This window comes from Arvicanthis niloticus, chromosome 20, assembly GCF_011762505.2.
Source record: "Arvicanthis niloticus isolate mArvNil1 chromosome 20, mArvNil1.pat.X, whole genome shotgun sequence".
NCBI lineage: Eukaryota > Metazoa > Chordata > Mammalia > Rodentia > Muridae > Arvicanthis > Arvicanthis niloticus.
Genome location: NC_047677.1, coordinates 18,721,743 through 18,747,757, shown reverse-complemented (window position 1 = coordinate 18,747,757; position 26,015 = coordinate 18,721,743). Strand labels below are relative to the sequence as shown.

General features: G+C 42.6%; 2 protein-coding genes across 3 annotated transcripts; one reads left to right on the top strand and one right to left on the bottom strand.

The window, feature by feature from the left end:
- Positions 1 to 33: 33 nt before the first annotated feature.
- Tube1 (tubulin epsilon 1) lies at positions 34 to 16,891 on the top strand. Of its 2 annotated transcripts, none has more exons than XR_013105265.1 (12): positions 34 to 165; positions 264 to 337; positions 929 to 981; positions 3,516 to 3,573; positions 6,061 to 6,176; positions 7,088 to 7,209; positions 9,139 to 9,326; positions 9,522 to 9,697; positions 10,646 to 10,786; positions 12,439 to 12,579; positions 12,884 to 13,039; positions 14,450 to 14,582. XR_013105265.1 is itself a non-coding variant. In XM_034524368.2 (12 exons), exons 1-12 carry the CDS (start codon positions 141 to 143, stop codon positions 14,606 to 14,608), a joined length of 1,428 nt encoding a protein of 475 aa, XP_034380259.1. In that variant the 5' UTR covers positions 34 to 140; the 3' UTR covers positions 14,609 to 16,891. The 2 variants fall into 2 exon arrangements, 1 of the variants encoding a protein (XP_034380259.1); XM_034524368.2 differs by having other exon boundaries at positions 12,865 to 13,039; positions 14,450 to 16,891.
- Ccn6 (cellular communication network factor 6) lies at positions 16,871 to 25,352 on the bottom strand (the record flags this gene model as incomplete). Its single annotated transcript, XM_034524370.3, has 4 exons — positions 16,871 to 17,284; positions 18,947 to 19,140; positions 21,684 to 21,926; positions 25,031 to 25,352. Coding segments are annotated over 4 exons (1,041 nt in total), but the record flags the coding sequence as incomplete, so codon positions are not given.
- Between the last annotated feature and the right edge of the window lie 663 nt (positions 25,353 to 26,015).

Genomic DNA, 26,015 nt, shown 5'->3' with positions numbered 1-26,015 from the left:
CGTAAAGAAACAAGGGCATTACGACATGGGCTATTTGCGGCAGCGACGTGACTTAGGGCCGCCCTTCGAAGGGCGTCGTTGTGTTCGAATGCGAAGGCGGGAGTGAGGGCGGGCGTGCTCCTGCTGGTCCTCCGGGCGGAATGACCCAGTCGGTGGTCGTCCAGGGTGAGCGACCCCCGCCCGCGGGGACGGGTCGCTGCGGAGCCCAGTCACCTGTTTACCTTCCTAATGCGCTTCTCTCTCTTCCTCGCTGCTGGCTGCAGTCGGACAGTGCGGGAACCAGATCGGCTGCTGCTTCTGGGACCTGGCGCTGAGGGAGCACGCTGCAGTTAACCAGGTACCCGCCGCCACCTGCCTGTCACCCGAGCCTGCCAGCAGAGTTCACTTGAGGTTTGGGGAGGGGTGCTTTGGATCCTGCGTCGGGGCCCTAGCGGACCTGGAACTCGCTGTGTAGACCATGCTAGTTCTCGAATTTGCAGCGATCCGTCCGTCTGTGCTTCCCCACGACGACCACTATCATGCCCAGTTCACTTGGGCTTTTTATTAATCTGTGCCATAAATTGCATAGGATCTTCTCATGCGGAACGTGGCTAGTTTCTTTTTAAACGCGTGTTGCTCTAAGTCACAGGTAAAAGGCACTCGCCAAAGAGTTTGGTTTTAAGTTTCCCTAATCCTTAACGGTCTTCTTTCTCCTCCACCAGCACCTCCTCCCCCTCCTCCTCTCCCATCGTTGTTTTGAAAGACAGTAGATGCTATAGGTGATGTCAAACTTAGTCAGGGGTTCTCTTGGCGTTTTGCCCTTACATGCAATTGGAAGAGTCGACCTAGGTTTCTTTTTCTTAGAGCCCTTTTAGTGTTGTAGAATTGCTACAGTTACAAGAGCTTTAGAGAAAATAAACTTAAATGCTATAGTTTGCTTTGTTTCTAGAAAGGAATTTATGACGATGCAATAAGCAGCTTCTTCAGGAATGTGGATACCAGGTAAGCGGGTGAAAGGCTGTCTGTCTCTCCGGTTATTAGGAATCCTTTCCCTGTCAGCAGAAGGGAAGGATTCCTTAACAGATAAGCAAACAGTCCCCAGCTAAGACGGTATCTCCTTTGTCTGCTGTTCTGATTGAAATCGGATTCTCATGTTACATTTTCATACCATTTGCAGAACAGCAGGCTTACTTGACAGACTTCAGTAAGACAAAAAGAACCTTTAAAGAGACTCCCAGTATTTTGAAATGATGTGTCAGTAAGTTTTCACTGAGGGTACCTACCGTGTTATGAATCTAGCAATGACCAGTTTTTGAAAGATTTTGCGGATTACTTTCCCTAAGAATATGCTGAAAAGAAAGGTGGAAACTGCTCACAGCATAAGTTACTTTTTGTTTAGTGTAAGATACAGGTGTTAGAATTCTTTTAACATTTAAGATATGCCCATGGTCTTTTAATGTTGTCATCCACTTTCAAAGTTCTTTATAAACCAGCTGTAGTGGGCTTGTCCTGACAATTACGACTAAATAGTGGGCTTTTCCAACTTGGCAGAAATTTAGTTTGAGTTGGTTTGACTAGGTGTTGGAGTTCTTCTCAGGAAACCTGACTTTGTTTATTTTTTGTTGTTATGTTTTGTTTTTGTTTGTTTGTTTGTTTGTTTTTGAATCCCAGAGCCTCCAGGAGAGTCAGATTAGGCAAATTCAAAGAACCGGGAGGCTAAACTTGGAAAGTCATTGTTAGTGATGGACAGTATAAACTCAGGCTGGATAGTCCTGTTCAGTCATAAACGAGAAACAAGCTGGAGTAGCCATTCTAATTTCCAGTAGAATCTACTTTCAACCAAAAGTTATCAAAAAAGATAAGGAAGGACACTTCATACTCGTCAAAGGAAAAATCTACCAAGATGAACTCTAAATTCTGAACATCTATCCTCCAAATGCAAGGGCACCCATATTCATAAAAGAAACTTTACTAAAACTCAAAGCACACATTGCACCTCACACAATAATAGTGGGCAATTTCAACACCCCACTCTCAGCAATGGACAGATCATGGAAACAAACTAGAGACACAGTGGGATTAACGGAAGTTATGAACCAAATGGATTTAACAGATATCTGTAGAACATTTCATCCTAAAACAAAAGAGTATACCTTTTTCTCAGCACCTCATGGTACCTTCTCCAAAATTGACCATATAATTGGTCACAAAACAGGCCTCAACAGATACAAGAAGATTGAAATAATCCCATGCATCCTATCAGATCACCACGAACTAAGGCTGGTCTTCAATAATAACAAAAACAATGGAAAGCCCACATACACGTGGAAACTGGGTTTTCTTTCCTAAGGTCTAATCTTCATCCACCTTGTAGGTCCTATATCTTTTAAATAAAAACATTGGGTTTTCTTCTGTCTCAGTTTGGAGAGGCTGAAAAGGCTTGGCATCTTGTTCTCCCTTCTGTGCTGTCAGTACTAACCTCTGTCCCATGAGTTTAGTACCAAAGACTCCTTTTGAAAGATGCTGCTACATCTTTGTGTACACCTGCTTTTCAAGTTAATCCTTTTGAATAACATGTGATAAAGAGCTACCAAACTTAGACATTGGCAAACTGTTTCTATGACAACCCAGACCCTAAGGCCTTGTTGCAGCTACTCACCTGCCTTCATGGATAGTGGGCACGTGAGTGGGAATGGCTGTTTAAATACAATTCTGTTTAGCAAAGTAGGAGCTAATTGGAATTGTCCTGAGGATTACTTGTTACTGGTCTGTGCTACCTGTGGTTAGCCAGCTTCTCTTCATCCCATCTCTGTCATGTGAGCTATATTGACTGGTACTGTATATATGCATAGGTTTCAGTACTTTCACTAACATCCTAGAAACAGCCAGGCAGTGGGGGCGCATGCCTTTAATCCCAGCACTTGGGAGGCAGAGGCAGGCGGATTTCTGAGTTCAAGTCCAGCCTGGACTACAGAGTGAGTTCCAGGACAGCCAGGGCTACACAGAGAAACCCTGTCTCGAAAAACCAAAAAAAAAAAAAAAATCCTCGAAGTAGCTTGAGTGGTATGTAATGCTTTTTAAGCATACTTTTTTGTTGTTTGAAAGAACTCTACCAAAGCAACATGCTATTCAGAAGGTGGGTAGAGACATAGTGTGAGATTAAGGATTAAAGTGAATAAGTGAATTTTCATACTGTCAGGCAGAGTTGTGATTATAGGAAGAGGGCATGTCAGTTGGCATGTTTGGCTGCAGCAGAGAACCTAATTAGTATTAACTTAAAACAGGAAAGATACGCATTTATCTCACAGGACTGGAACTCAGATGTTCTAGGTTCAGAGAAATGCCTCAGAACCAGGTAGGTACTGAGACTGGCAAGATGGCTCCACAGGTCAAGGTGCTTGCTGCCGAGGTGAAGCCCTGAGTTCGATCCCCTGAATCAATATGGAAGAAGGACAGAGCTGCCTTATGTGTAATGAAAGTAACATTAGCAGCCCTGACAAATCTTACAGCCCTTTCTCAATGTCCTTACCTTTCAGAGCAGGTGGGGATGGTAGCAGTATTTCCAGAGGAAGAATATCTTCTTTAAAAGCACGGGTAAGGTACATACTCTGGGATTTTTACTTTGTAACATGGTAGTGGAATTTGAGTTCATTGTTTCTCTACAGTGTGTTTTTCCTTTCTGGTTCTTAACTGGTCTCTGACTATTAGAAAAAGAAAGGCAGTTAAGACTAGGTAAGGAACTGAGGTGCTGTAGTTCAGACTCCACAAAGACTAGAGCAGTAGGGAGGCTCCTGAAAACTGCTTCTCTCTGGGTAATCTCTGGTGGAAAACAAAACTGCAGGAGAAACTGTGTCTGTGCGCATCGGGGCAGTTGATGAACATGGTGAGCAGTGGAGGGAGCCCTGTGAAGCCTGGACTCATCTGTAATCACAGAACACCAAGCTCCTGAGGAGAGAACTGAAGGGCTTTCCAGAAATATGCTCACTTATCCTTTCCTCAGTGAGAAGCGTTCTCGTTCCTTTCCTCTGCTCACTGATGTGATGGTAAGAAAGAGCTCAGTTATGTATGTGGAGAGCTGGCATCCCTACGTCAGAGAGAATGAAACGCCGGCATCTAGACCACTAAATAAACGTAGAATCATAGGCTAGTAGGCACTCGGAACACTGTAAAGCCTGTGTTTCCGTTATTATCCTGCAGCTCTGGACGGGAATCTAGACTTCTGCCTTACTAGAGCAGTTGTGACTGCAGACTGGGATGCCTAAGCAAAGACTCAAAAACACTCCCAACATTTGGTTGCTTCTCAAAGGAAGAAGAAACCAAGGGCTTGATGTGCCTCAGGAAAGATCAGAAGAGCTAAGTAGGCTACTAGTGCAGCGCTGACCCTGTCAGAACCCACTTGGATAGGCCCAGATTAGACTGCATGCTCTACATATTGTTTCCATGACAGCGAGCAAAGCAGCCACAGGTGCTGTGGCTCACTTATCTGGAAACTTCCATGCACAGTAGCAAATCTGGTTTGGAACAAGACTGATACAATGTTTTATAATCGTAGACAATTTGTAAACAATTTTTCTGTTCCAGTCAAGACTCTTGTTTGTGTAATGTCTACATTTAAGGCAAATATTGCATATTGTTCAATCTGTCCTTGAAAAGCCCTAGAATTAACCAATACACACTCCTAGTAATCTTATTTATGTTTTTAAAAAGGAGCACAGTTATAAACACAGTTGCAGAGAGAGCTGTCAGCATTAGCAGTTCCTGCTGCTGTTACAGAGCAGATCAGAGTACAGCACTGAGGTCTGGCAGATTAACAACTGCCCACAGCTCCAGGGAAGTCCCACACCTCCGGCCTCCTCAGACACCTGCAGTCATGTCCACACTAAAAAAATCATAATAATAAATCTTTAATAAACAGTTACATGGGGCCGGAGAGATGGTGTCCAGGTTAAGATCACTGTGTGCTCTTCTAGAGGACTCAGGGTTTGAGTTCCAGAGTCTGTTAGGGGATTCAGTGATGTCATGGCCTCCACAGGAACTAGGGATGAACATGCTGTAAAACATGAACATGATGTGATAGGAGCAGACATGACACATGGAGGCAAAGCACCCATACACAGAAGTAAAACTAATGGATTAAAAGAAAAAAAAAAAAACCTTTCAATAATCCTGTTTCAGCCTCCTGAGCGCTGAGAAGTTGCAGGCACAGGCATGTGTCCAGCTTTGATATATGATATGTCCGTTGTGTACTTTCATCTTAGGGTTTCTATTGCTGGGACAAAATACAGTGACCACAGTAATGTATGGGGGAAAGAGTTCATCTCATTTACACATCCACACCTTAGTTGAGAATCAAAGTCAGGGTAGGAGCTCAATCCGGAAGCAGGAACTGAAGATGCTTGCTGGCTTGGTCCTCAAGGCTTGCTCAGCCTGCTTTCTTATACCATCAGGAACCAGCCCAGGTGGTAGCACCACCTAAAGTGCAATAGCAAACCATCCCTGGTTAATATTGGCCGTATCTCCTTTATAATTTTATCTTTCATACTCTTATTTTCTAGTGTGAACTATCTCCCCTGTCAGCACAGTCAGAGCCCATGAATTTGCCCGTGTATTACTTGAGCACAGTGAAGGAGCCTTGTCACCTTTACCATCTGTCAGTGCCTCGGCTTTGGCAATTAGCTCACTTGAACTGGACATTTCTTAGCTGTAACTGTTCCGTTTTGATTTCTAGTGAGCGAATGCATTAATACATCCTATGTTTATTGAAAATGTTTTCTGGTCAGATTTGCCTTCTAGATTTCTAAGACCCTGTTAGAATTCAGTTGACAGGATTGTTGGCTTCCTTTGTTCCCTACTGGTCCCTTTTGGAATAGAGTTAAGAGTCAGAATCCACTTTTTAATTGGGTTTCATCATTTTGAGCTGGATGAAATTACCCTTTTAACCCTTACAATAGATTACATAAAGAAAACTTTTAATCTAAAATTGTGAAAAAGAATAATATAGCTTATAGCTCATGAATTCTTGAATTTTTATAGAGTATAAATTATTAAAGAAAATATGTTAAATTTAAATTCTCTTTTCAGGCTGTTTTGATTGACATGGAAGAAGGGGTAGTGAATGAAATTCTCCAAGGCCCACTGAGAGACGTGTTTGATAGCAAACAGCTCATCACTGATATCTCTGGCTCGGGAAATAATTGGTGAGACTGTACTGGATGTCATTTGAAAAGGCTGATTATTCATTTCGGTATCTTAATCTGCCCTGCATAGTGGGTAATGGAAGCAGGCCGTAATCTGCCTCTCTGCCTCTTCCTCGGTAATTAATTGAGGGCAATGCTTCACGGTGCTCGCTCCGAATCCAAAGCTGCCCGGCGTGGTTTTTACTCCTCTTTGTTCTTTCTTCTTGTTGTTTAGCTAAAATTGAATCATGAGAACTTGATACACTCTGTTCTTAAAGGTTTTAAGTATTTGCTTATGTTACTTGATTCCTCAACTTCTCCTGTTTGTGTAAATCAACAGAGTTAACAGAAAGGTATAAGGCAAACTACTCTCCTGTTTGCACCTGAGTCAGAGGCTGACTCTTAAATATGTAATCTCTTCTATGAGAAAATGCACCCGACAGTTCAAGAAATCACATTGATTTTTTTTTCTCTTGCTTAAAAATTAAATAATTTCCCATTGTTTACCATTCACTTGGGTTCACATGTAGAGTTCAGATGTATAGTTTTATTAAAACATGAATTTGGATTCAATGTGTCAGGTGACTGGGTGTCTTAGTTAGGGTTTTACTTCTGTGAACAGACAGTTCAGAGTTTAAATGGAAATAAAAAAAAAAAAATTATACCCGAATTCTTAATTTTTATAATTTATCTAGCAAGAAACTGAAAATAAAGTTTTAAAAACCGTAGTTAATACTGCTTGCTTATAAGGATATTCGAGAATTATTGACATATACTATACGATGAATAGTGTTGATTATATGATAGAATAGATTTCTTAGTACAATTTAAATAGTTCTCCATTTTTCTTCAAACTTTTTAGATTGAGGAAATAATAAAATCATAAAATAATAATCAAGGATTTTTCTTTTAATGTGTATTTTTATTTTCAGGGCTGTGGGTCACAAAGTTTTTGGAAGTCTTTACCGGGAACAGATTTTAGAGAAACTCCGGAAGTCAGCCGAGCAGTGCGATTGCTTACAGTGCTTCTTCATCATCCACTCCATGGGAGGAGGTAACAGCCACCTGCTATGGTAACGTTCCCTGTGAGCAGGAGCTCATTCTCCAACCTAAGCCTCCTGTCAGACCTGATGCTGGCTTAACATACACTAGCAGATGAGTCCTGTCTTCTCACAGTGAGACATAGTGTCAGCCACAGGGCTCGTGCTCAAGGGCCAAAGTCGGCTGAGCAGAAACACTCTTGTGATGTTTCATATGTTGTGCTGGGCCACGTTCATGGCTAGCCTAGGATACGCATGCCCCAAAGAGATGTAGGTTGGATGCCTGTAGAGTGTCTGTACGCTTTAGCTTTTCATCTCCAAATGTGGTGAAGTTGGAGCTGAGGAGATAGCTTATGGGGCACTGTGTTCATGCTCAAGCTGCAACCATGGGGGCCTGAGTGGGAGTATCAGAACCCACATCAAAAAGCGGGGTGGGCCGCATGCTTCTAATTCCAGAACAGTGAGCAAGAGACAGACCGGCTCCTGGGGTGCACGGGACGCCAGCTCTCAAGGTAACGCCGGGTGGTGTCTTTGCCCTCAGCCCTCCATCTGCACACACGTACACAGTGCTTGTGCACACATATACATTCTCTTGTAATGTTTTCAGCCGCCCTCCAGTCTCCAGTATGTACGTGCTTTTCAGACACGCGTAGCTTCAGCTGGGCTTGGTTAGTTCTTTATCCCAAGTGGAGTTGAGCTTTTCTGTGTGTTCTCATGTGGCCTGCTCATCAGGATACTAACCCTCTTCTATTAACCACCTTCAAACCGTCCCACCCCTACCTCCAGTAACAAAAATGAAAAGTAGAAAGGAATTCACTCAGTTCCTTAAACACCACTCCACACACTCAAACCTGGGCTTGAAACGTGATCTACGTTGCTTTGTTTCCCAGATAAGTCTGGAATTGGAAATGGAATTATTTTGCTCTATTATTAATAAAACAGAAACAAAATGATGTGCTAATTTTAAAATAGTCATAGTAACAAGATCTGGAAGAAAAAAATAATAATTTTTTCTTTCTAAAACTGATTTAAGACTAGGTAATGGAGTTATAGAAATTAAATAAATAAATAAATAAATAAATAAATAAATAAATAGACAGGCTTATGTCTTAGACTTCTGGGTTTATGTTGGCTAAATGTAGCCCATTCCCTACTCCTGGGAGACTTTTAATCACAATAAACAGTGTGTGTGTGTGTGTGTGTGTGTGTGTGTGTGTGTGTGTGTGTGTGTATGTGTGTGTGTACATATATTTATTTTTACACACATAGAATTTTTATGCAACAACATAGCATGCACACACCCTATAAGACAAGATTCTGAAAACTACATATTTAAACTATGTTTGACATATTACTACTTTTAACCATTTCAGCTTGTAAATTCTCTTCATCACCGGTTTCATCAAACTAAATTGTAGGATCCAGTTTTCTCCTTTAGTCCTTAAAATTTTCTGAATTTGTGACTTTAAACATCAAAAAGTAACTATTGAGATTTCCAAAGTTTCTGCTTTTAAATAAGTGGTGATGGCATGTTGTGTTTGAAACTTTGTAAGTTCTGGGGGGACATGTTTTATTGGCTGTTGGAAGTTAATTGATGACAGTTTTCTATATTGCTAAGATGGTACGTATCTTGAGACCAAAAGCTGTCAAAATAGGTTTTTGTTTTATTTTGTTTTATTTTTTACCTTGCTATCAGGAATAATGGATGTTGCCATATTGATTGAAGTTTTCATATTCAGTTCTTTTAGTATCTAATGATTAAAAAAAAAGGCTAGAGAAAGCCACCCTAGACGAGTGCTCAGAGATTCGGAACTTGAACCCTGGTGGCCTGGCTTGTGCTCTCTCTGAGTTGAAAATTACACCTACAAATAAAACATTCTGGATTCTTCAGACTTACACTTCTAACCATTCGGGTTGTTTTCTTTTGAAATTTTAATTCTCAGGAACAGGCTCTGGACTTGGCACGTTTCTGTTAAAGGTGCTTGAAGATGAATTCCCGGAAGTGTACCGGTTTGTGACAGCGGTTTACCCGTCCAGCGAGGACGACGTCATCACCTCACCTTACAACAGCATGCTGGCCATGAAGGAACTCAGTGAGCACGCAGACTGTGTGCTGCCCATTGACAACCAAGTAAGAGATGGTCCTGAGCGTCAGGGATGGATTTCAGATACGTTTCATTCTGTGTCGCATCCCTTTGTGTGTGTTTACTACTTTAACCTTTTCCATCGAAGAGTAGAAATACGTTTATTTTTTTTTTCTTGATAGAAAAATATCACCTAAGTCTCATTAATAGTTTCTCACCCAATATTTTTTTTTTCTCTCAAGTCTTTATTTGACATCATTAGCAAAATTGACCTGGTGGTAAATTCTGGAAAGTTGGGCTCAGCTGTGAAGCCCAAGAGTCTCATCACTTCGAACATGGGGGCTGTTAAAACACGCCACAAGAAGCCCTTCGACGCCATGAACAACATTGTGGCGAACCTGCTCCTCAGCCTGACAAGGTAGCCCTCTCAGGACACCTGCGAAAGCACCAAGCTTTTCACACTTACTGTGCCTCATTCCTTTGATTTCAGGACACTATTAAATCTAGCCCTTGGGTGTATTGAAGCAAGCACCAAACCACTGAGCTGAGGCCCGGCCAGTAGGGTTAAAGTTGTTCTACGTTATAGGGGCTTTCTTCCCTTTTTTTTTTTTTTTTCTTTTTTTCTTCAGATTGGTCTAACACTTTTTTTATTAGTTCCTCAAGAATTTCTTACAACAGATTTGGTCGTACTCGGCCTCTGAGTCCCTCTTCCTTCCCAACTTCCTGTCTGATCCTCTCTCTCCCCCCATCAAGGCCAGTTGTGCTGCCCAGCTGCTCAGACACTTGTTTTGTGTTGTATTTTCATGTGCTGGAGTAAGTAATAAACCAGCACTTCTCCAGCTTTGTTACGTGGAACATTGTGGGTGTCCCGTGATAGACAATCTCAGTGTAGACATGCTGCCACTGCTGTAAACCAGCTCCTCTGTACATCTGTCATCCGATCCAAAACATTTCCATGCTTGGGGCTCAAGCTCAAGCTTTTAAGATCACGATTATGATCTGTGATTATGAATGTTTTAAGTGGACCCTTAATAAATTTAATTAAATTTCCATACTAAATAATTGACCTGTGTGTGTTTAACTCGATATAAAGTCTGTTTAAATGAGATGCTTTTAAATGTATAATGAGCAGGTATAATAGATGTTGCTTGCACTTTAGAAATCTAGAAATAAGATTTGCTAAGAATTATGTTGTATTTTAACTGGTTCTATTTGCGACTGTTTGTGAAAGTAAATTTCAGTGATTCAGAAACAAGAGCTCTTTTCTGCTTCTGTTGATCAGTGCAACAAAGGATCTGAGAACATAATCTGCCAAATTACTGTCTTAAATGAAAGCCTGTCTCATTGTTCTCTGATGGCCTTCTAGCTCTTCGAGGTTCGAGGGCTCTCTCAATATGGACCTGAATGAGATCAGCATGAACTTGGTTCCTTTCCCGAAGCTTCATTATCTCGTGTCAAGCCTGACGCCTCTCTACACGCTGGCTGATGTTAGCATTCCCCCCCGAAGGTGAGCTGCAGCTGGGTTCCATTGAAAAAGCTCCTGAGAGCTTTTCAGGGAAAGTTTGTATTAATTAACTCGGGTTATTTGTATCAGATTATTGGTGAGAATCATAAAAAATATAGTTGGTGATAGTCATTTCTCATTAGTCAAGTATTTCTTTAGAAGTAAATTGTTTTAAAATGTGAGTATTAAACTGAAATCTGGTAACTAAATGTTTAGGCTTCTAAAGATTAATAGGATCCAGCAGATTTGAGTGCTGACTTCATCGCCAGCTGTGAGATCTTGGGCAGAGTCTTAAATCCTTTATCCTACTGCTTGTGGGGTAGATGAAGTGTTATGCTTTAAGTTACCACGGTCACGCCCCAGGGAGGCTTTTCTATAGTAGCTGTTGCATACCAGTCTCGGGTCACCTCAGGTTGCTCTTAGCATCCAGCATGATAACACACTCTTAATCCCAGATCTCAGGAGGCAGAGACAGGCATATCTCTGAGTTAGACGCCAGCCTGGTCTATGTGGTGAGTTCCTGTCTCAAAAAAAAAAAAAAAAAAAAAAAAAATGCTCTTAGGCCAGACATGGTAGTGTGTTGTAAGCTGCCCTATGTGGGCGTTTGCTGAAAAAGAAATACCTGCCTGTAGCCACTGGGCTATTTCTCCACCCCTCATATACTCTTTTTTTTTTTATGATTAAAACTTTGGCAAGGTAACAGTTCTATATTCAATGAGTATTACAAGTAATGTTAGTAAATTTTACTTATGTGAGCAGCAAGTGGCCAGTTGTCCCAGGCAGTAGATGGGGCTCCTCATCTCTCAGGGACCCTGCAATGATTTCATCAAGAGAAGTCCTGTGTAGAGTATGGATCGCAGCACTGGCTGTTCACTGGTGTTGTTAGAACTCATCATGTTTAAGAAGAATGAGCGCTTTAATGGAGACACCCCGACACACCCAGTGTAAATTGTTAGTAAACTCCTTTTTTGGTTTTTTTTTTTTTTTTTTTTTTTTTTTTGGTTTTTGGTTTTTGGTTTTTTTGTTGTTGTTGTTACTGTTTTTTGGGGTTTTTTTGTTTGTTTATTTGTTTGTTTGTTTGTTTTTCAAGACAAGGTTTCTCTGTGTAGCCCTGGCTATCCTGGAACTCACTCTGTAGACCAGGCTGGCCTCAAGCTCACAGAGATCCACCTGTCTCCCAACTGCTAGGATGTGCCACCACTGCCCAGCAGTGGTAAAAGTGGTAAACTGTTTGGTAATGGAATTTCTGTATTTAAAGTTAATCCTTATTTCTAAGTTCAGCATAATGAAAAGGACCATGTTTGACTTGGTCCTACAACTTGAGTATTTCAAAGTCAGTGAAGTAATCTACTTGGTGTATTTAGACAGAAATAATAGTTGTATCAACATTTTTTATTTTAATCATGACAATTTGTGCTGGCTGTTTTTCTTTAAAGTGTGCTAGTAAAAATCCACAAGGGACTTTTAAATGTTACACTGACTGGTCTTGGTGTCGTTTTCTGTTGTTGAGGGTTTCTTGGGTTTTGTTTGGTCTTCTGCGTCTGCTGTAGTATGGGTGACCCACGGCACGGCCATCATGCCAGTGTGCATGTCCATGTTACGAGGCCATGTAGAAAAAAGGTATGTTTTGATGGACACTGGCCCTTTCCTTGTAGACTGGATCAGATGTTCTCAGACGCCTTTAGTAAAGATCACCAGCTCATCCAAGCAGACCCCAGACATAGTCTCTACCTCGCCTGCGCCCTCATCGTTAGAGGAAACGTACAGATTTCCGATCTTCGCAGAAATATTGAAAGGTTTGGTTTTTATTTTTAAGATAATTTGTGTGTGCAGTTTGGGACAATGTACTAGTTACAAAAGCCTTTGTTCAAATTACCATAAAATGTGACCTTAGGTAAGTGGCTCTGCGTACCAAGCCTTGTTCTGTAAGCGTGAAGTGTGGTGAGGGCTTCATTCTGTCACAGGATGGCAGATGCCAGCGGCTCAGCGGCTCACGTCCCTGTTTAGCTTATGTGGACTGAGCTGCTGTAAGGAGGCAGTGTTAGTAACTTAGTTCTTACCTTTGGGGTTCTGAATCTCAGATTAAAACCTGCTCTGCAGTTTGTCTCCTGGAATCAAGAAGGCTGGAAGACGAGCCTGTGTTCTGTACCACCCGTGGGCCACTCCCATTCGTTGTTAGCTTTAGCAAATAACACGTGTGTGAAGCCTACCTTCATGGAGCTGAGAGACAGGTTCATGCGGCTCTACAAGAAAAAGGTAAGTACGCTTTGGGACCGCATTTATTTTGGCTAAGACATATTAGGCCATTGGAATTCAGGGCTAAAGCTGTCCGGCATATTTGTCACCTAGTTGCACTCCAAGAGAAGTTCACCTGCTATTCCAAATATAAATGAGAAGTTCCATGTGTTTGGAGGATTGAGGCAGTACACTAATTGTGTTTTCAAAGAGTCATTCTTTGACAGTTCCACATGTGTTAGGGCGTCTCTTGAGTATCTCAGCCCGCTGCCTTTACTCATCCTCCCACTCCCCTTGCACCCCCTTTTCCCATCAAGCCCCCCCTTTCCTAATGACACTGAGTTTGGGATTTTACTGAAGCATACACAACTTACCGGTGGCTCCATCACTGAGCAGGAATGGGTCCCCTCCCATCGCTCTACATTAGAGGTGGGGCCTCAGGAGCCCCTCCCCAGTCATGTCACACCACTGACAGGCGTCCTCTGTGCAGGGGACCGTAGCTGCTGTGAGCTCAGAGCACACGCTCACATGATGCTCTCCCACCCTCCGACTCTTACGTTCTTTCTGCCTGTCTTCTGCGGCATTCTCTGAGGCTTGCTGCGTCAGGTGTGGGGGAAGGAATCCTATAGTGTCCATTTATAAGTGGACACTCAGTAGTTGCTTATTCCTCACATTGTGACCAGTTACGAGTCTCTTGCACTGTCCACTGGAAGAAAGAAAAAAAAAATGCTTCAGTGGCCAACATTTCGAGCAGCACTGATCTATGGATATAAATATGAATGGATAGTTTTATAACATGTCCATTTAGCAAAACAATGGTAAAAGATTTATGTCCTGTAACCTTGTGAGGCCTGGGCTTTTGGCTGGGGTTACAGCCCAGCTCATAGGGAGGGGAGTCTCAAATCCAGTCAGAAACTGGTTGAGACTGCCCACGTCAGCCACAGCACTCTCACACTGGTGAACACATCTTTAGGCACAATATTTATTTGACTTACATTGCTTCCATTTTAAAGCTGAATGGCCTATGGGAGTTTTTAATTCATTTAATCTTTCCCTATTTCCTACGTACATAGAACCTGCTTTGACCATATTTCCCATCATCCTCTTTTTCTCCGCCATCTGAACTCCTTCTGTTCCTCAGAGTCTTCCTCCTACTTTTGCTGTGTGTGTGTGTGTGTGTTCGCACACACGTGTTGTATCCCGCTATAATTCCTTGAATGAGCATGGGTGGGGGTTCTTTACTTAAGGCTACATACAGGTGGGTATACCACTGAGTCCCAGGCACCCCTTCCCCAGGAACCATTAGCTGCTGTAGCTCCCAAGGAGAGATGGGCAAATGACCTATAATTTTAGCAATATTTGCTAGAATTTCATGGGATCGTTGCATGTCTTAGAGTTCCTGGGATGGTAATTGCGGTTTTTTAATTACAGGCTCACCTCCATCACTACCTGCAAGTTGATGGGATGGAGGAAAGCACTTTTACAGAAGCTGTGTCCTCTCTGTCAGCGCTCATACAGGAGTACAGCGACCTCGATGCCACGAAGAGCCTGCCCGTGCCGGATGTGCCCAGGCTGAGCGTGGCCTTCTGAGGGAGGAAGCTCAGAAAGCAAGTGTCACTTTTTTCTGATTCTCATTGGGTTTCGTCCCCTTTCTGTTTCAGCATTTTTTTCTGACTCAGAAAGCCCAATTTGTTTTTCACAGTATCAGGAAGTATTTTATCTGAGATTGTAGTTTCTATTTTATTACAGTTTTTTTATACCAATGTGTGGTATCACTTGTAGCAATTTGCCAAAATGAAGAGAGAGCCCGACATGGTGGTACACAAATGTAATCCCAGTGTGGCTGACATGCAGGAGGACATGTGTTCAGGGCCAGCCTGGGCTACGCAGCAAGAGCTGACGTGGGGTGGAGGAGCGGTACTCCATCCCTATTCTTTATTAGTTTGGGTTTTTTTTTTTTTTTTTAATTCAAATAAGGAACTTTATTATCATACCACGCTCTAGCCACTACCTGGTGCTCCTTTTTTTTTTTTTAATTTATTTATTTATTTATTTTAATCTCCAAATTTTATTCCCCTCCTGGTCCCCCCCAACTGTTCCACATCCCATACCTTCTCCCCACCCTGTCTCCACAAGGATGTCCCCACCCCTGACCCCCACCCCCACCCCACCAGACCTCTAAACTCCCTGGGGCCTCCAGTCTCTTGAGGGTTAGGTGCATCTTCTCTGACTGAACCCAGACCCGGCAGTCCTCTGCTGTATATGTGTTGGGGGCCTTGTATCAACTGGTGTGTGCTGCCTGGTTAGTGTCCCAGTGTCTGAGAAATCTTGGCGGTCCAGGTTAATTGAGACTGCTAGTCCTCCTACAGGGTCGCCCTCCTCCTCAGCTTCTTCCAGCTTTTCCCTAATTCAACCACAGCGGTCAGCAGCTTCTGTCTGTTGTTTGTTGCAAATACCTGCATCTGACTCTTTCAGCTGCTTGTTGGGTCTTTTGGAGGGCAGTCATGATAGGTCCCTTTTTGTGAGTGCTCCATAGCCTCAGTAATAGTGTCAGGCCTTGGGGCTTCCCCTTGAGCTGGATCCCACTTTGGGTCTGTCACCTGATCTTATTTTCCTCAGGCTCCTCTCCATTTCCTTCCCTGCAGTTCTTTCAGACAGGAACAGTTATGGGTCAGAGTTTTGACTGGGATGGCAGCCCCTCCCTCCTTGATGCCCTGTCTTCCTGTTGGAGGTGGGTTCTATAGCTTTACTTGTGTCTTTTGCAGCCCTTTTCACAGTGATGCGCACCTCAGGAAGGATGTCCATATCACTTCTATATTTACACTCTGTGCTTTCATACTCTATTTAAATGCTAGGAAAGTAGGTCCTAGGAGTGGAGGAACATAATATATAATGTCTGGACTTTTCAGCGTGGTTTTTGTTCTTTCAGTAATAACATGTTTATAGTCCAAAGAATCGCAACTTGGCATCCAGTCACTTTTATAATAAACGGTTTAAAAGCAAATGTGTAAACAGCTGCTTATGATGGTTGGGCATGTGACCATCGCACACTGACATCTTCAGCTGAACTTTGCAGTAAGTGGTTATCGTGCACTGAAGTCACTTCAGTCACCACATCTCTCTCTCGAATCGTTAAGTTGTTTTCAGTGCAGTTCATATTTCAAGTCCATTGGTTGGTTCATCTTTCAAGGAAATAATTTTAAGGGAAAAATTCTTTTCAAGCAAAGATAATCCAGCATGTGCTTCCCTACTGCTGCTTTCTGTTTCTTTTCTTGCTGAGTGATTGTTCTGTGTTTGTTTTTTATCTTAGGAGTTTAGACTCTTATAGTGTTTGGTATAAAAACTACAGTATTATAGTTATTAACAATACCACAGACATTCTATTTTCTCCTTCCTAGAAGAATCTCAACTGATTACAGAACAGGGCGATGGTGATTATAGAGGCATTTATAATACAATCTTACTTATTTCTTAGAATCTTGCTGTCTCTCTACTAATTATGTGATAGGATCTGATAGACTGTATTGCCAAGTACAGAATAAAATTTTAAATTGTGTCTTTTTATATCTACATAAAGTGTTTTGGAGACAGGGTTTCTCTGTAGCTATGGCTGTCCTGGAACCCACTTTGTAGACCAGGTTGACCTCAGACTCACAGAGATCTGGCTGCCTCCCATGCCCTGGGATCAAAGGTGTAATATTTTTCGTTATGTATGGAATCCTTACCTGGAGCCATTTATCTGTAGATTACATAATTATAGGCCATACTCGAGAAATGAGTTCTATGTACAATTTTTCAAACATTCATTTTTGTTTTATTAGTATATGTTTTAGAAACTTCTATTGTCACAAATATAGCAAGCAAAGAATAGTCAATCTCTGTGTTTTAAATACCTTAAGTAAGCTTTTCACCCTTGAGTATCCACTCCAGGGTTTTCATTATGACATGATTGCCTGAGCCTTAACCTTTCTTTCCTGTTTGGCTCTATAGAATCCTAAGCTCAGAAAATATATCTCCTGGTTCTCTGCAGTCCCTCTGACAAACACAAGATGTAACCCACAGCATCTGCCACTTAAATGACCCCTCACTGGGGCAGTCAAACCTAACAGTAATCATTTTAGATTTGTTGGGGACACAGCATCTCTTGTCCAGGCACAGTCCACAGAAAGTGGGCCTGTAGCTCTGAGTACTTGAGCATCCAGACAAAACAAACTTTTCAGCTTTGGGGAGTTGGAAAGTGGGTTGACATGTTTCTCCTCTGGGGATCTGAAAAAGAACAAAGTTAAAAGGTTATTCTTTAAATTTAATTACAATAATTTAATAATTTTTCAGAGTGCCTTATAACAGACATTAAGTAGAGTTATTTCTCAGGCACTAATAATGTTGGGTTTCAGAGCTGGGTCCAGCTGCTGAGGAGCCTGTTAAACATCACAGCCGACCTGGCCTCCAGGTTCTCCCAGCATCCCTCAGTCCCTGCCTGTTACAGGGCGTGACTGGCACACCCCGACCTCTGCCCTGAACTCTCCAGCCCAGGGACTGGGCTTCTCTCCCACAGAGGCTCTTCCCTGTATAATCCAGACATTCTGGTCACAGCTCGTTCTGTCCCTGTGGTCCTCTGTGCACTCCCCCACTACCCCACCCCCTCATCTCCCTGTGTGCTTGGCAGTTCCTGGCCCCATTCTCTGAAACCAGTGAACCCACCCAAGAGCTGCTGGAAATAAACCCTGCTTTTATATTTTTAATTCGGCTTGACTTGGCTTATAAAATCTATTAAATAGTTGCTTGTGACACATAGGACCCTCCTCTCTATCAAATGTGCTCACCTTCCCTGTCATACTACCAGATGCTCATGTTTCTTGTTCTGTCTTTCATTCAGTTCTACGATAAGCAAAAACTTCTTGTTTTGTTTCATTTCAAGAGCTGTGCCTTATTAAGTGTTTATTTACCTAAGACTTAGCAAATTCCTTACTACGTGTCACACAGTTTGGGTGGGTGGTAGATAGATGAATGCACGTGCTATACGCACAAGCAAGGTGTCATGGTTACATTGAAGGAAGCATCACGATGCCCCGTCATCAGGCAGCACACAAGTTTCAAAGTGACTGATACTTTCTTAGATCTGTGCTTCGTTAACTGTGGACTCAACTCACCACCTTACTCCCAAAATGTCAAGTTCAGGATGTACATTAAAGAAATGCATTGAGGTAACAAACTGATGCGCCGTCCACTAATTTGGAAGCAGAGGCAGATGGCTGTGTCTCTGTGAGTTCAAGGCCAGCCTAGGCTACGGAGTGAGTTCCAGTTCAGCCAGGGCTGTAGAGAGAGACCCTGCCTCTAAAAAAAAAAGAAAAAGAAAAAGAAAAAAGATTCTCCTGCCTCAGTCAAGAGTAGGGCCAGCTCTACGGTTCTATGCCAGTTTTAGGATAGCATGGTCTTTTGGCAAGCTTACTCTGTAATGCACAGAGCATATTGGTGTGGCCCTCCAAGACAACCAGTGGTATATAACTAAGTCATATGTATGTATGTCCGTCTATGATCAGAACTTATGTTTTCATCTCTATGGTGTAACAACTGGAATTTTATGTTCACTATTTTGGTTACACTTCTATAATTAATATGAGCAAGGAAAAAGAATCCAAGAAAGGTCTACACTGAAGGAACAGTATGCATGGAGGGTTACAAGAGACTGGGCTGCTCACGACCTGCACTGGCAGGACACCTAGAGTGCTTAATGTCTCTCAAGGTGAAAATTTCCCAGCAGAGTTAAGCTAGATTAATGCCTGTAGCCCTCTGAGACAATTTGACTTTAAGTGTCGCGGTCAGGCGGTTTTGTTTGATGAGACCCAAGCATGACCCCTCCCTCCAGAACATTCACACACTGATGCCTTACGTTGAGTCGTAATTCAGTTAAGTCTGCTCACACTTTACCTTCACTGCCTCTGATGTGTTCCTGCCGCAGGGCTGAAGGTAGCACAGCCTCTTCTCCGTCCTCATTTCACACTTGCGGTTTTCATTGGTTACGCGGTTAGAAATCCCCATTCCGCACGTTCTGGAGCAGGGGGTCCACTTGGTTGCTTGCACGAGACATTTTTTCTTCCAAGTAAGTGGGAGATTCCTATAAGCTAAAAATAAATGGAGAAATGCATACGCATGCGGGTGTGTGCTTACCTGGACTCAGGTTTTAAGCATTAAGTCGGTATTTAAAAGTTGTAAGGCTTTTTGCATAAAAGGATAAAAGCTTACACTTTTAAGTCTCCATTCCCTTCCAGCTACCTAAATTACCTTCCAGTCAAGTGTGGCCATGTAGTTTCCTAGAGGGTCAAGGCCCTTTATCTTTACCTGTTTGTATCATTCTGCCTCGCCCATCGTCTGAGTATCGGGCCTCGTGTTCTGATCAGTGTCTGTCCGTTGTTTGGTTGATATTCTTTTAGCAAATACAGAAGTAAACATTGGTAGGATTGGGGAATTCAGGCCATTAATCAGAGTCGTGCGGGCTTTCTTTCCTTGAGACATAGTGTTGCTGTGTAGCTCACACTGTCCTCTAACTTGTGACCCTTATGCCTTCCATGCGTCAGGAGTACAGGCATGTATCACCATGCCTTGATGTAAACAGTATGATCTTAGTTCTTACATTTCACGACACGTCAAAATCTGAAATAAAATCCTACTTAAGGATGAGACGATAAACTCAGCCCTCTTCCACTTTTTAAACTCTAGTCTTAGAAAACTTTACAGTGAGGCACACAGGCATCAGGGTGGACTGGAGGTCAGGACAGCTGTGGTCAGTTGTCTCTCCTTCTTTATGCAGGGCTTAAATTCAGGTCGGCAGCCTTGTGTGGCAAGTCTCACTGGCCCATCTTAGGAAATTGTAACCAACTGAATTAAAGTTTTATAAACCAAGTCATTGCAATTTCTGTTTCATCTAGCTTGTCACATCCCCTGTCAGGCCCACAGTATTCTCTACACTCTTAAAAGCACCTGTGAGATACTCAGGGAAGCAACTTCGAATGAGCTGTGAGTGGGAACCAGACACCCCTCCCTCTACCCTCTGCTGCTCAGAAGAAACCGGAAAGAAGAAAGGTAATGTTCCATCTCCATGAAAAAACATTACAAGGCTGCTGTTGTACTCCAGTGAACCAGACCCTTGGCTCAAATTAGTAAACAGCATTTCTTTAATGTACTTCCTGAACTCAACATTTTGGGAGTAAGGTGGTGAGTTGAGTCAGTTAGAGCACAGATCTAAGAAAGTATCAGTCACTTTGAAATGTGTGCTGCCTGATGACAGGGGCAGCGTGATGCTTCCTTCAGTGCAACCATGACACCTTGCTTGTGCGCATAGCTGAGCAACAGGAAGCAGAAGTAGACAGTGGTTAAAGACCTCAATGCAGGAATCAGGTTAGAGGCCTAGCACACACATCCTCAGTAAGTAAAGGTATCTTACATTATTATGTGACTGATGACCCTGCTCACAGTAAAGCAAGGCCTGTGGGTCAGGAATTTGCTCAATGTTCAGTAAAAGGCAAAGGAATTACGGGATTAATAAAATGAAAGCTTAGTGTTTGTGAGCACTGAGAAAAACAGGAGGGATTACACCACTTGCATGCTTTGTTCTGACCCAGCCGAAGCTAGATCCCATGCTAGATCGTATTAGTTATGACAGGAACATTCTAAAGGCATATGCTTTCATTGATGTTAACTGTGAAAGCAGGTTCTTGTGTGGTCATAAATGCAAGTTTACGGGTAAGCAATGGAGAGTCTTGGTAGACTGAACATACCCTTTGAAACACTGAGGCCTAAGTCTCAAATACCAAAGTTAGGAGATTGGCTTTGGTTTTTTGTAGTTTACTGTTTCAGAGTTCTTAGGATCATTAGTAATGGCATTCTGTTAGCTGAGAGACCATGTACACAATCTGGCAAATTTTTTAAAATTAATTGACATAACCAGAGTCCCTGAGGATTTATTCTTTCATATTTTTAAATATCTAAAACTCATTTCTCTTATAATTTTTACTGGTTAAAAACATAATGAAGTAAGCCTAGAGGGACTCCTGTCTGGAGAATTCTCTGGTGTGAGAGTTAAAACCTCATTGATATCTGCAGCCAGGTGCTCGGGATAAACAACAGTGATCTCATTCGCTGTCTTGACCACATACATAGATTTAAAGTGTTGAGAATACTGTAGCTGTTCCCACAGTTTTGAAAATGATATTTTAAACCTCAAAATGTGTTACTCCTCAAAAAAAAGTTTTATAAATCAACTTTCCATTTCTCCTGGTACCATATAAAAACTTTGGAAACACAAGAACTAACTGGTCAAACTTCTTGATCATAATAAGATTACAAATGACAGGTTTTTTTTTTTTTTTAAGGTGCTTGAGAACAGTATTTGTTCAGTTTTCCTAAGGGAGTGAGACTAAGCAAAGGTATAAGATTTTTAGAAGTTTTCTGATCTGGTAAGTTTTAAAAATCAGAGTATTCTCAAAAGCAAAATGTAAGGTTTTCTTTTCGGATACTTGGAATATACCTGCCTAAGGCAAACACTCCGATGCTGACTGACTATAAGTCTCTAGCCAGCAGCCAGTAAGTTCTTACTGCCTGTGGAGCTTAAAGGAATGGGGAAGAGGCACAGGAGGTGATCCAGGGAAACAGCCCAGCAGAGGAGCACCTGGCATTCTTTTGTAGCTTGCTCTGCGCCCATGCTGCAGGGTTCCCCGGCCGCAGTTTGGTGGATCAGGCTTCCTTCCCCTTTTAGCTGCAGAACAGTTGTTGCCAGCCAGCTTGGGGATGAAACGGGGTGTGCATCCAATGGCCCCACTCACACAGAGGCAGCTGAACAGTGGGTGGGGCTGAAACGCTTGGCCATTCTGATAATGGACCCTGTTGAACTCACATCCAACTGCCACGAGATCTAAAAAGAAAAAAGCAGATTGTCAAAAAAGAAATAAAACTATATAATATATATAGTTTGGTTAGATAAACCTACTCCAGTTGTAACTGTCTCTTTTAATGAATATAGTTCTTAATTCCTTAAGCCTCTTTTAGAATCTCCTTCCGGGAAACATCTACAGAAAGGCTTGTCATGTGGTGGCCACACACACCTTAGTCTCCGCATTCCGGTGGTCTGCAGATCTCGAGGTCAAGGCCAGCCACGTCTACAGATTGAGTTCTAAGACATCCAAAGCTATACAGAGAAATCCTTGAAAAAGCAAAGGAGAGGAGGAGCAAGTAGAAGAGGAGGAAGAGTCCTAAGCTTGCAGTGAAATAGTTATAAATAAGTGGGTGATACCTAATGAGATAGTTCTACTCAGATACACTAATACAAGCCAGAAAGCATCCATAGGCAGTCTGGAGAAACCAGAGTTTCCCTGTGGTACTGCAAGGTAACTGAAAACAGGAGGAGGCATGGATGTCCTCCCAGGGCTGTTCTTCCCTTCAGGACCAGTGAGTTCAGTGTGCCCCACCAACCCCTCAGGAATGGCTGGAGTATTTTTATAGAATCTGAAAAGTCAAAATTCTTCAAGACACAGGGATGTGATAGGCATCGTCGCTGATGAGTGACATCAAGTGACATCATCAGTGGGACAGTTAGCCATGGCTGAAACTGATGCCTTACCATGACTTGGGCAGCACAGGCAGCAGCTGTGTTCTGCCTCTCCTGCACTTGTAGGAAGAATAATAAAGCTGCCTTAACAGCGTCAGGTATGCTAACTTCATTAAACCCTACCCATTTATGTTTAATATTCTGTATGACAAAGTAAATCAAGAATTCAGTATACAAAAGTAAACTAGTGGTCTTAGACACTAATACTACTGTTAGAAGACACAAGGAGTCAAGTTCTCAGTCGGAACATTTCTTAAGTAGCTCTCAGATAAACCATGGGTGTTCAGACTTGGGTACTGTGGACGGATTTTCTTGAAAACGAACAGAAGCTTGTCTAGTAGTCACTTCTAAGAAAACAGCTCAAAGTGTTTGTTGCCAGTGATGGAACTCACACTTCTGAGTAATAGAATTTTGTATAGACTAGAATAGAAAAGTCCGCTGCTGAGACTTCTGTCAGATGTATTAACTTTCTGCTGCGAGTGGTGGTTTAAAATACATAGTGAGATAACACTTGAATAGCCACACAATGGGAAACAGATACTTTCCAAATACACAGAGACAAAACCATGCAGGAGTCAAAGACCAACTCCAGGTAACTTTGTATTTGTTTTTGTTTTGTAAGATAGGGTTTTCCCCTCTGTCTCAGAACCCACATGGCAACTCCAGTGTTGGAGGATCAAGTACCCTCTTCTGACTGCTGAGAGGGACCAGCTGCGTGTGTGGTACACAGGCATACATGTAAGCTGAACAACCATAAACATAAAAATAAAAAAATGTTTAAAAAAAATAAGGTTTCCCCATGTAGCCCAGGCTGGCCTCAAACTCCCAATCCTGCCTCCACCCTGTCAGTACCAGAATTACCTGTGAGACAGCATTTAACTTATGGTAGAATTAAAGTTCATTGACTTAGTCTCAGATCCCAAGATGCAGCTAATTTCTAAGGAGCTACCTCTTGTCACACTTGAATATATCAGAAGTACGGGTTTGAGGGCCTGCAAAGCATGGTGACATGGCCCACACTCTTCTAATTGTGTATCTGTGTGGAGCCACTTTCCTCAGATTTCACCCACAAAACAACAGCTTGGAGAAGCAGGTGGAAGATCTACTTACCTATTGAGCCAGACGTTACGGAAATTTTCAATAATATAAAAAGGCATTCCCCTCACTAAGATCTTCTTTGCTATCAGTAATGGTCTTTTTAAGGAAAATGTATTATTTTTAAAGAAGATGTATTATTCCTATCAGCTCACAGGTGTGGTATATTTAAATGAACTTTTAAATTACATATCCATTGACAAGAGCTCCAGTCCTCAGTGATTTCTAAGACTTTAGAACAGACGATTTACAACCAGTGTTCTTGGTCAGAGGTCAGCAAGTTTTCTCTACAAGCCTGAATAGCTTAGTCATTGTAGGCTGCATGGCCTCCACCCTGTTCTGCCTCTGCAGCAGGCAGATACTCGACAAATGGCGGAGCTGTCTTCTGATGAGGCACCAGCTACAGATCAAACTGTGGTCTAGGTCTCTCCTTGGCCAATAGTTTGAGGTCCTGCATTCCCACTTGAACTTTTGTGTGGTGACGTCTGTACTGAGTCTGGCTTTCGTCAGAAATGTTATATGTCCTAAATGATTTGTCATTCTGGATTATTGTCAGCATGCTGTTGTTTTAGGTCTGACTCAGACGTGAACTGAGACCCAGAGAGCCTAGAGTCAGGTTCTGTTTTGCAAATGTTCGGTGATAAGTATGAGGACCCGGTGGTTTGTCAGATAAGAAACAAAGCAGAAAGTGAATACCACGTCTACGTCCTCACGTTTTTACATCATACATTTTTAAAGAGGATTCTTTTCTCCTTACAGGAGCAGCTGAATTCTGATTTATTTCAAACTATTAACAAAAGCTGCCATTTTGAAGTCAGACCCTATAGACATAATCTTTTCTATATTCTGTATGAAAAGCAGCTACCTGAGACAGGCTTGGTGGCACATGCCTTTAAATCCAGCACTCAAGGCAGAGGCAGGTGGATCTCTGAGTTCTAAGGAGCTCAGTCTATATGGCAAGTTTCAGGACAGTCAGGGTCAAGTAGGGAGACCTTGCCTAACAAAAAAAAAAAAAAAAAAAGAAAGAAAGAAAAAAAGAAAGAAAGAAAAAAGAAAGAAAGAAAGAAAGAAAGGAAGAAAGAAAGACTCAGCTGAGAACTGCATTTTACTTTAATATAATAAAAAGTAATAGGCTTTCAAATATGTATCTATGGACCTCATATTGTCATCCAGTAAAACTGAGCCATACCACAGGTACACAAAATCTAAATCCATCTTATATTTAGCCAAACTGAATTCTCCACTCTTAATTAACAGTTATAGGAGGAGCAGTGTGTCTCAGTTCAGCCTTTCCAATGAGCCCAGAAGACACTTACATGCGCACACGCCTGTCTCGTACCTAGGCTTGTCCCCCGAGTAGTCACAGTACAGGCCTTTGTGTGGGTCACAGATCTCGGCTTCAGTACAGATGTCTCCGGCTTGCTTGGCACAGATTTTGCAGCATCCACAGCCATCTCTCACTAAGCTCACCCCAGGAGGACAAGTGGGCTTCTGAGCGGGGCATCTGCAGGGCCAGTGGCAGACCTCTTCACGCTGATACACTTCCAACGCCGTTCCAGACCATCCTCCAGGGGCCGTGTCCGGTGGCACACTGCCCTGTGCCCTGCAGCAGAGCTTCGTTTGGTGATAAAGGTGACGTTAGAAGAGGATCCTGAGACTACTCATGGGTCTGGTGGAGGTATGTGCCAAACAGGTGGGCTACAGTCTGGTAAGTATTTGACATGGCCACTCCCAGCTTCAATTGGTTTCCAATTCATTTCTCCCCTCCCCCATCTTCACCCCGCCCTCCAAACTGCCCCTGGGTCTCCTGTGCTACACAGCTTTCACCCTCCTGATGTTTGCACTAAAGCCTCTTGGTTAAGATCTCTCCCTTCCCTCTCTTTATCTCCCGGCCAGCTCACTCCTCTGAACTCACTAAAACTGCTCCACCCAGATGGACCACACTCTCTGTTCTCCTCATCTTTTTTTCCCCCTACTTGAGCAATGTATTTTTCCCAGCAGACTTTATACATTGGGTCATGATGGACTCACACTTTAACATCCAACCTCATTGACAAATTTTGTTGGTCACACCTTTAAGACATACCACCACCACTCCCGGCCGGCCTCCTGCCCCTCTCCTACCACTGTGGTCCAACCCACTATTAGTTTTTCCTGGGTGATTAGAAACACTTCCTATACAGTCACCTTTACTCAGCATTCCCGGTGACTTTTTAAGTCAGTTTGTGTCACTCCAGGCTCATAGGGCATGCGTCCCTCCCTCTGGCTTCAAGTGTAAAATCCTTTCCCTTGGTTTTATCA

Bases quoted from the DNA above. Each gene is read 5' to 3' on its own strand.
- Tube1 (XM_034524368.2), top strand. From the start codon at position 141: ATGACCCAGTCGGTGGTCGTCCAGG. The intron at 3,574-6,060 runs GTAAGGTACATA...TTCTCTTTTCAG, and splicing joins TATCTTCTTTAAAAGCACGG to GCTGTTTTGATTGACATGGA. The intron at 9,327-9,521 runs GTAAGAGATGGT...TTTTCTCTCAAG, and splicing joins TGCTGCCCATTGACAACCAA to TCTTTATTTGACATCATTAG.